This window comes from Phalaenopsis equestris, unplaced genomic scaffold (genome assembly GCF_001263595.1).
Source record: "Phalaenopsis equestris unplaced genomic scaffold, ASM126359v1 Scaffold000840, whole genome shotgun sequence".
Lineage (NCBI taxonomy): Eukaryota > Viridiplantae > Streptophyta > Magnoliopsida > Asparagales > Orchidaceae > Phalaenopsis > Phalaenopsis equestris.
The window spans coordinates 2133042-2143875 of NW_018165280.1; the positions used below are offsets into that span (position 1 = coordinate 2133042).

A 10834-nucleotide genomic window follows, 5' to 3' on the forward strand; every position below is an offset into this window, starting at 1 on the left:
GCTTGTTTGACATCAGGTTATCAGAAGTTTGGTTATGTTACCATTTGATTAAGCAAGAAATTCTAATTGTAATGAATTTATAAGATGAGAATCTTTACTTCTTATATGATAGCTTAAATATTTTTTTATTAATATTGCAAACCCTAAATAAAAAACATCAGATTTAATATAGCAGCACACAATAAATGTTTATTTAAGACTTCAACAGGGAGTTTCTTTATAACCAAGAATAATGTCCAACGAAAATTGATTGTCCAACACCTTTTTTTCTGAAAGAAAACAACAGATATTTGAGCTACAACGGACATAGTACTACAACCTGCTTTTCTGCAAAGAAAAGTCTCTTTTCAACAAATTTTAAAAAAAAATCACCTCTAAAGCACTGTTCCAGTGTTCACAAACCACCTCTAACAGACAGAAATGAACTAAGAGGCTACAGGATAACAGCTTCTGAAAATAAGTAAAACACAGTAAATTCACACTAATGCAAAAGCACCTGCAGAACTTTCAGCCTATGAGAAACAACAATCAAAGGCTTAGGGTTCAAATTTCTTGATCGGAATTCAAATGCAGCTACTCTTAACATTTTTGTCTTCATGGAGATGATGGCGCAGAGGTTAGGCAGTTCGCCAGTTGCATAACCATTTCCTCTGCTCTTCAGCTCACTGTAAAAAGATGGAAAAAGAGAGGAGGATAACAAAAAAAAACACAGCCAAGAATGAATTGCCTTCAACCAAAGTATTCACCAGTGAGCTCTGAGCTATCTCCCTAGTGTTTTATAGTCACCACTGTGACTCTAAGCAATGCCATAATACAAACATTAGATAGCCAGCGCCCTTTTCTTGGGCTGGTTCAGCAATAGATCAGCTCTCCTTTGAGCTGAGAAATCTGCTTCATCCATTTTCTCAACGAGGCTAGCATGGAAAGGAGATAACTGCAAACCAGAACTGTGCTGATAGCCATCACTGTTGCTGTTGCGTTTATGAGGTTTCAGCACTCCTTGTAGAGCAGGCATCATCGTGCCTGCAGAATCTGGATTTGCTGTAGTATTAGAGAGAAGAGCTTCGTAACCAAAAGAAGCAGATGATGAAGTGTTGGAAGAATCCGCATCGTTTTTCTTCGTGTTGAGAAAACGGCCACCGCAGCCCCTCGCTCTCCTCATTGCGTGCAGGTGACGAGATTCGTGAAGATATGGCTGCAGAGTATAATAAACTCTAGTCATATATTAGTAAGCCAACAGCAGAGCAGGAGAGCAGGAGAGTAGATGAGCAAAAGCAGAATACTTGAAGCAAGTTATAATCATAAGAACACAGCAGCTTAGGATGTAAAAAAAATGGTGTTGTGGATCAAACATTTAATATAAGCCGTCTTGAAGGGACTGTGTTGCTTAGGGTGTAAAAAAGCCGAGCCGAGCTCAAGTCATGCCTAGCTCGAGCTCGAGTCGGAGATCAAATGGTGAAAATCAAATTATAATGGGAGCTCACTGAAGAGTCATTGATGGCAGGAGAAGAAGGAAAAGTGACACGGCAGCTTGCCGAAGAAGGCATCAATATGACAATCAATTGGTAATTCCAGCCGTCTCGCAGGCTAAGGCAAACTTGAATTCCAGCTCATTTACTAAGCGAGCTTGATTTTGTGCTCAAGTTAGAGCTCATGCCTTGATTAGCTGCTGCCGGTCCCCTATTTTCTCTATTTTGAATAATAATTAGGGTTTATTTTGCTTTGGAGTATTTAAATATGTGATGAATCTTGTTCTAGGGACTTCTTGCTAGATTTATGTTATTTGGACACTTTTCTCCTTGATTTCTCCTATTTAGACCCATTTTTCTTCAAGTGGTGTGAATCTGTTTCGGTGTGCCGTTTGCCATCTAACAGCAGTTTTTCGTCATTCCTCAACCAATGTTGCCATTTTCACTTCCATTCCTCATCCTACAACCCTCCTAACCCGTCTCCTAACCTTACCACCATCTACGAACCGTAGATTGGTGTCACAAAGATTTGCTATTTATACTAACTGAAAAACTAAGGTAAATACATGCTCTGGCATTCTTTTAGTATAGTTTCATTCTTTCATAATTTATATGGTAATTTTCAAATTTGTTATCCCTGAAGATCCCCATTGCCTATGAGAATGGATTGATTTCTCCAATGATTTTATTCCCAAATTTCATGTCAATTTATGTGGTTTGCATCTAACTTCAGGTCACTTTGGTTGTAAGCGTGCTCCATAGTTTTCAAATTTTTGGGTTTAAACGTGAGTTGGAGTTTTATGCGCTTGGGTTAGGCTTTTGGGTTGTTTTGCAAAAGCAGACATTTTTATTTTGCATGCTAGCTACATTTTCGATAACACAATTTTAGGTTATAACAACAGTACCATTCCCACCATCTGCAGTTCCAACAATAATGCCCTCGCGCTATGAGATCATTGCTTGGAATATTTACAGGGCTTGCTAGAGCCTTCAAGTCTTAAACATGTTGTCATTTATTAAGTCCACTTAAATCAAGATTATCACTCACGATAACCGGGATTTGAAATTTGGATAATCTGGAAGTAAAAAGGAATTTTGTGCCAACCTTATCTATAAATATAGGTGGATAAATCTATAAAAGGCCATTTATTATTCAGTTTTGATTCAATAAAATTTCATATTCTAATTTGTAATCTTCTGGATGCTCATTGGATGTGTCATTCTTTCAAGTGAGATGCATGTCTAACTATCTAATTCTGAGAGAAGTTATCTCATTGTACCACACAACATGCCCTGAATCTTCTTCATTTTATTTCATTAATATATTTTCGTTTAACTATTTTGTAATAGCCCTGCCAAATGCCAACTCTCAACCCCTTTGCAAAAGCGCCATGGTAAGAAATGCGGAAACTTTAAACCAATTTTGGCATGTTTGGTGCAAAGAGTAAAAACTGTGCGATATTTTCTTAGTATAGCGAAGATAAACTCATAAGCAACATTTTCAACACACCTGATAAATTCTACATGAGCTTTTCTTAGCACGGTGTGAAAAATATGTTGCAAAATTGATCCTGTGCAGTATCACACACATACTTGGAGTGGTAGATTTCACTGCACTAACCACGTACATCTTTTTAGCCAAGTGGGCAAACTCAAACTCTCAGTAAATAAAAGAAAACAAAATTATAAAATAAGAATGAAATGAAAAAAGATTATATATTTCGAGTATTAGACATAATTAAATTCAGGGGGAACATGCATTAAACTTAAGAACTCGTCGATAAACACGAGCAGAACCATCCTATACAAGGCCTTCTAGACGACCCATATAATAAATTAACTGAGAATTGAAATGGTGAGATGAGCTTAGGGTGGGTGCTTCCCTATTTATAAGATGAAAAATTGATTCTTTATGGGGCCAACCACACTAAATTGCAATTATTTATGGACAAAACTTGTGTTGTCTTTAAAACACATGAAATATTTCAACTTGTGAAAACCATCAATGCAAACATGATACATGCTTGCAAGTGGCAAAAAGGTCATCTTTCAATTAAAAAAAAAGCATGCTTATTAATAACAAAATATTCATTCAATCAACATTCATGGTGTTGCTCTATAGTCTCCAATATAAGAAATAAGGAGAAAGAAAAGAAAAAAATAACATTAAAAAGAGAATTGAAATAAGGAGAATGAAAAAAAAACTCACCAAATAAAAAAGAAGCCTCATGTCAATACAAAAAAAAAAAAAAACAATCCAAAAATTCTATAGTTTCCAATGCACAACGCTAGAAAAAATCACATCACAAGGCTAGAAAGAATCACACCAACAAACACTCTTAGTAAAAACTAAAGTAGGACAAGAATATAGCAGCGAATAAAATGCAATAGAACATCATTATCTGCCTCAAACAGTTTTATTTATAACCAAAATATTAGCAAAAAAGGTACAACAAGAGGATAGGTTAATTGAGAGAGTAAGGAGTACTTCAGAATCTACTTTTACAATTCTTCAAATTTAAAAGCAAAAAACACGTTGAAGTAAATATATATTTAATCTATAAAACACACAAGAACAAAAGCGTAAGCAAATGCATATGATGATTTATGCCAAGTGATTGGACATAAGTGCTTCAATAATTAAATCCCTTGATTAACATAAGAATAAGTCAACCAACTCAATTTAAAAACATAAACCAAACATGTGATCTAAGATTATGTTTATATAAATTTAAGCAAGCAGCAATTTTAACTTGTAAGCACAATATAAATGATCCACTCAACTACATAAGCTATGATTCACATAGAATAACAAACATCAAAGCCACACAAATTTCCACACAACAAAAAGATCAATGTGCAGATCAATTAGACCTAAACATAACATGATGATTACTAAATATAAAACATAAAACATTAACATATGAATCACAAAATGAACATTCGAATCTATAAAATAATTATGTAAATGTGGACAGGTATGAAAAGATCAAAATAGCAATATACAAATATTTTTTGATGATTCGACACCCAACAGTACACTCGCGTAGGAATCCACTACTACTTCCTTATCGAGGAGAAGCCCTCTTCTTAAACATGGAGTAGCCTAAAACACCCATTGTCCTACACCCAACATACAAACCTACTTCGAGATTTGCAAACATTTCATTCTTAGAGATGTACAAAGCTGAGATACTAAGAAGTGGAGGATTAAAATTCCATGGTACAAAGCCGAGATACTAAAAAATTAGCAACCTGAAGGTACCTTTCTAGATTTTACGATCTTTTTTTCAAGTTCAGCCTTGGCACGTGACTGCCTTCTTCTCAAAATTCCATGATACTGTTTTGCATTTACATAAACAGGCTCCTCTGCCATTTCCAAGGGCAAAGGCATTCGAGCATGTGGAATTCCGACTAATTGAGGATGCACCTGAAGGAACACCTCTGTAATTAATTAGCAATAGAAGAACTGCACAGGAATTTGCTTAATGAACTGATATGAGTATCCTGTGATTCAAAAAACAATGATGTTTTATTGGGGCTGGGGCATTTATGTACGTACCACCCAACTCTGATGAATTTACATATCTAACATCTAAACTTTGCTTTTTTACAATTATATCCCCCAAATCTTTCATATCACATAAAAAATATCATTTTTGTTAACTTTTAAAAAGCGAAATATGTCTTTTGATGCATAAGAGAAGTTTGTGTTAGATATGTAAATGCATAGGAATTAAGAGGTGTGTATGTAAATATTCCTATTTTATTTAAAATGAAAGTTAATGGCAGGCTCGTTAGTAATTACACTTACCAAAGCCTGAGGCAGATAGGCTGCAATCATACCATGATATGGATCAGAGAATGAATATGCTGCACATGGCTGCAAAAGTATAAAGAAAAATATGAACATGCACAAGGTGAAATATTGAGCAGAAAGTATCCATGGTTGTTGGATCAACAAAAGCCTATATATGTTGGCTACAATTCAAAACAAGATTGACATTGAAAAAAGTGAATTATCCAAAACACGGAACTCTAATTATTAAAAAAAAGGCGTATATACATACATATCATGCAATTCTTATGTATTTACATCTTTCCACGCCTAAACTATCATAGTTACACACACAACATTCAAATCTTTAAATCACATAAAAAATAGCACTCTTACCAATTTTAAAAGTGACATGCACCTTTTCATGATAGGTTTAAAGCAACAAAGATCTATGTATGTAAATATTAAAGTTTATGTGCGAGATATGTAAATACATAAAACATGTGTACTAAGAATGCAAATTTTCTGTAAGAAAAAAATTGAAGGGAATGAATTCCATACAACTGATTGGCCAAGTTCTAACTGAGTGTGAGGCATGAGATATTCTGGCATCATTGGAGGCAACAAAGGGGAGATAGACTGCATTTGTTGTTGTTCCTGTGGGGAATTTCCATCTGACCAGAAATGGAGTTTGAGAATTAGAATGAATATGTGCACATCAATAACAAATAATTTTGGTCATGCCACAAAAATAACGTAGCTTCTGTAATAAATACTACAGATGTCATCAGAACACACATCAGTGCAACCAATAAATTGCTCGGCTTAATAAATTACTACAGTTTTAAAAAAATAGGTTTCCTAGTATGGTTTACAGAGTGATTGGGTCGCATTGAAACTATACAAAACCAATATTCTATGATGAAAAACAAAACGAAAAATCATATTCCAGTTATGTGCATTCATTCAGAAAACAAATGCTACTTTACATTAATGTTTTCGTTGTTTCCTTGATTACCAATAGGATAAACAACAATATACAAGAAGCTTGAGAATGGTGATTCTAAGATAAAATTGTAGCTACAAATATACACTGATTAAGCACAAATCAAAGCATACCACAGTCATAATGAACAAAATTCAATAGAGCTATCTGCAATTTGGCTGTATGGATGAGCATGCCCCAGAAAGAGTTGTGCATATTAGTCATGATCAACTCGACATCAACCTTCTATCAGTAAATAACATAATTTGCATAATATGTCCTGCTATAATTCACTATTTAGCAAAAAAAAGGGCATAACATTAGAGTTAAAAAATTCGAAAATTTAAATAAATACCACTCAATTCTTATGAAATGACATATCTAACACCTAAACTTCACTTTAACATACATGCCAATGCATGAAAAGGTGTATTTCACTTTTTAAAAGTTAAAATGGTGGTATTTTTATGTGATATAAAATATTTGGATGGTATAAATTTACAAATTAATTTTTAGATGTTAGATATGTAAATACATAGGAATTGGATGTATGTATGTAAATGCCCCTATGACTTAAGCATGCTTTAGACTTGCTGAAGCATTTAACATAGGAAACTATTCAAATCGAGCTATAACAATAGTTACCACATAAAACATCATTAAACTTCTTTAAGCCATTATTTATATCTAATTCATTCTCATATCTTTTTGTCAGTGAACCATTTTATATAAAACCAAACATTTCAAATAGTTTAGAAAATAGTAGCAATATTTAAACTCAATAAAGCTTCCACAAATATGCTTCAAACATATCCATACTTCGTATGTCTTTGACAGCGTCCCTCTTTCCATCTGCACAGTCCTGTTGTTTCAATTGGCCAATATTAGACTCACCTCCTACAAGATGATGCACTACATGAGATTTCGATAGTCAATATGGTATAAAAGCTTAAGAAAAAACACGCCAAATCCAAGACGACCTCGCCACCATAGATGAGAAGGAAAGACTGGTGAAGGGTTGTTGTGGGAGCTGTGTTCCTCAGAATTTTCGCCATTGGATCCAACCTCCATGCTCTCGTACAAGTGTAAATCACCTGGTCAACTACAAAAAGATATTTATTAAAGTGTGTAGATTACGTTGTAGGGGGTGTGGTAGAACTAAACACAAGAATTTTAGGTATGTGATGCCCTCCTATTTTACCTATATGGGAAAGGTAAAAGAGAAATATGCATGCATACCACACAAATCTTATTTATTTACATATTTAATACCCAAAGTTTGATATTTACACTTTTAACACCTTGGTGTCACAAACTAATGCTTAAAAGGTGTATTATCCTTTTAAAAAGGTAGTGATGGTGGTTTATTTGATGTATGGTTTATTTGATGTAAATAAGAATGTTTAGGTGTTAGATATGTAAATACATAAGAATTGTATAGTATACATGTAAATTCCCCAAGGTAAAAAAAACAATGAAAGGGGCTAAAGAAAAGGCTAATTCTAGTTTCAAGCTCTTTAAAAAAGACACTTTGACCCTGCACCCACACCTTTTTTCCATTAATATAACCAAGTACCACTGAGCTAATGCTTGTTGGTGTTTTGTTTATATATCATGTTGGTTCTTTAGATAAAAATATGTTATATTAAATATTTTAAGATAGAGGGAAGGAAACATGTACTTCAATCAAATTAGGAATATGGATTAAGAAGACAAACAACTTTGATGATGAAGATATCAAGCAAGGAATAGAAGAAGAAAACAACCTTCTGTCGATTTGCTACATGAGTTTTAACCATGGAGAGTTCCATAAAATAGTAACATGTGTGAATCATGAAATATAAATAGAATTACCAGTCGAACATTTAGCTTAAAATACAAAGTGAATTTTATTTATTGTCTCACCAGGGCTGCTCCAAAAAGCTGATCCTTATAATTCCACAAGTTTATTGTCAGCCATGTCTAGATAGCCCATAAAACACTCACAGGTGAAGATTATGCATATCTACCCTTTAAAGATATACAATAACTTTTGAATAATTATAGCGAACAATCATTTTTTGCTTTTTTACAAATCAAAAGTTATGGGAAATTAAAACAGTAAATAATAAATTAAAAACAGGCCAAGCAAAGCATGCTCGTCATGGACCTCTAAATAAACAATAAAAAGTAGAATTCAAACGAAGAACAGCAATACTCAATACCAAATTAAAATCATAGAGGTACCTCAGATAGCAGGAAAAGCATAACAATGTCAATTATCACTACCAAAGGAACCAAAATCATAATAGATGTGCAGCATGCTCAGCTAAGAACAGAAGCAGAAAGAGATAAATGTTACCAAATCATAAATTTCTACATAACCCCCAAGTTTCTTCTGCTAGACTAAAACCATTTCTAGTAAACATTCTAAACTACAGTCACATATCCATCAACCAACAGACCCCGAAACAGCAAAACCCTAAAGAAACCGAACCAAGTCCGAAGCAACATCAATACCCAACATCCATGAGATCAGAACACTAACCCTTGCCACAAGCAGCTTCAACTCAAAAGACCTAAAATAGACGATGGCTAATTCTCCATCAAAGAATCTTCAAAGAACTCTCCGCACCTCCGGAACCAGAATTCCCAAAACCCTAGACTTAAAAAGACACCTACACTTCACCAAAACCAAATATGTAAAGTGAAAATGAAACAGCAAAGTGAAAGGGATTGGGCCTTACAGGCAGCACCCGCGACATACTATTCCATTCCATTCCATTCCATTGATTCTCCCTCACTAAATTCACAGAAATCCGCTCGCAATCTCTATAAAATAATCAAAAATCTGCAGCGCAGAGTAGAAATTTCTCTCATCTCTCTCTCCTCTCTTCCGGAATCGATCCCCTGTCTCCTCTATCATTACATGAGCACTCCAAACCTAATTTGTGTTGATAGTTTAATGATATTACATAATAACTCACTTGACATTTGACGTCCGTTCATTAGACTCTGAATGTATTAGAAGTCCTGATATATTATTTTTTTCTCTTTTAACAAATAAATGACTTTTAGTCTAAAGTTGCGGACGATAACACGTGATAATACAAATAAAATATTTCAATATTACAGTTAATAAGTTTAAAAAAAATCATAAAATTGTTAAAATATTCATTTTCTTACATATTTATTCACATATCTAACATTAAGTTCAATTTTTTTATATTATTTTAGAATTATAGTTATTATTATTATTTATTAAAGTGTAAAAATAGTTCCGATTATTTTAAAATTCATATACATAAATTTATAATAATAATAATATATTATAAATATAAATTTCGAAATTTAGATATTAAATATATAAATTTCTAAAAATGGAATGATTGGCGGCTGCCGGTCAGGCTTCGAATAGCTTTATGATTTTACCGGATCAACAAAAGGTCTTTTACGTACATGTCATCTCGGGTAAAAACGTAAGAAGGTACAATTGCGAATTGTATAGGCTGGCCCACTGACGATCCCGTGCGGGGCTCCCGTAGCTTTCACGGGGGCGTTCTCGTCATTTCACCTGCAGCCCTGCAATCGCACAACAGCTGCAGTCCAAGCCACGCGTCGGGCTATCTTCAACAATCAAGGTTCACTGCCACGTGCCGAAGGCTAAGGGATAACGGGGCCGTGACGGAGGCGTCTACGATCTCCACGTGTCAAAAAGCCATTCTCTCCGTACACGTGGCGGTCATCTTTTGTCGCTTATGGGTATACTGAGTTATTTCATTTTATTTTGAAGGGTATTTTGGGAAACTCAGCATTGGTTGAGAAAGGTTAATGGATAATGAATGATGAGTGTCGGGCAACGTGTGAAGATTCCAAATCACTCATTAATCAATAATTAACGTTTTAATTATGTTTATGAATGATTAATATTTTAACTAGTACGAATATAGTTAAATATAATTATAGGGGAGGGATGTGGCATTTGGATTACTAATGAAGGCATTAGATTCCAAATTAAGAAAATAAAAATAAAAGGAAAATAAGAGGTTTGGCCAAATAAAATTAAATTTTCATAAACATGATTTGGAGGGTTTGTATGTGAAAATAAAATTTTAAATGTAATTTTCTTATTGGATAATTTGTGAAAATCTAAAATTTTTAAATGATATTATACTTGGAAATACATATATTTTAAGCTAAAAATTTTAATATACATGTAATTTGCATAACATAACTTGTATAAAGCATTGAAAGGTAAGTTTTAGCACATTTAAAATATTTTAAGATAGACATGAATTATTTCATTGAATAAAAAAGAATGAAGGGAAAGTTGCTTGAAATTGAATTAGGTTTTTAGCTTATCATAAAACTTGTAATTTAGATGAAAAAATGTGATTTTGAGAAGATTAATTTGATTGTTAATACATCACTAAAAGTTTTCTATGGTTGACAAGGATTTTGATTCAATTAGTGAATTAATAGCAGGACCAAACTAACCCTATTTTTTTAAAAAAAATGTAGTGAGAATATGCATGTCAACAAAGCTAATATAGTGAGCTTTATATTGCCAAATTTTGACTTTATTAAGATACTCAAATACTTGAGAAAGACTATTATACAATG

General features: G+C 33.6%; 1 protein-coding gene across 5 annotated transcripts; it reads right to left on the bottom strand.

Moving 5' to 3' along the window:
- Nucleotides 1–467: 467 nt before the first annotated feature.
- Nucleotides 468–9169, bottom strand: LOC110031622 (nuclear transcription factor Y subunit A-9-like). Of its 5 annotated transcripts, none has more exons than XM_020734925.1 (7): nt 8959–9169; nt 7213–7326; nt 7052–7129; nt 5809–5921; nt 5284–5352; nt 4735–4899; nt 468–1195 (listed from the first exon to the last, which is right to left on the bottom strand). In XM_020734925.1, exons 2-7 carry the CDS (start codon nt 7301–7303, stop codon nt 821–823), a joined length of 891 nt encoding a protein of 296 aa, XP_020590584.1. In that variant the 5' UTR covers nt 7304–7326; nt 8959–9169; the 3' UTR covers nt 468–820. The 5 variants fall into 5 exon arrangements, with proteins under 5 accessions (XP_020590584.1, XP_020590582.1, XP_020590585.1 ...); XM_020734923.1 differs by having other exon boundaries at nt 7213–7334; nt 8959–9168; XM_020734926.1 differs by lacking the exon at nt 8959–9169 and adding an exon at nt 8760–8911.
- Nucleotides 9170–10834: the final 1665 nt, after the last annotated feature.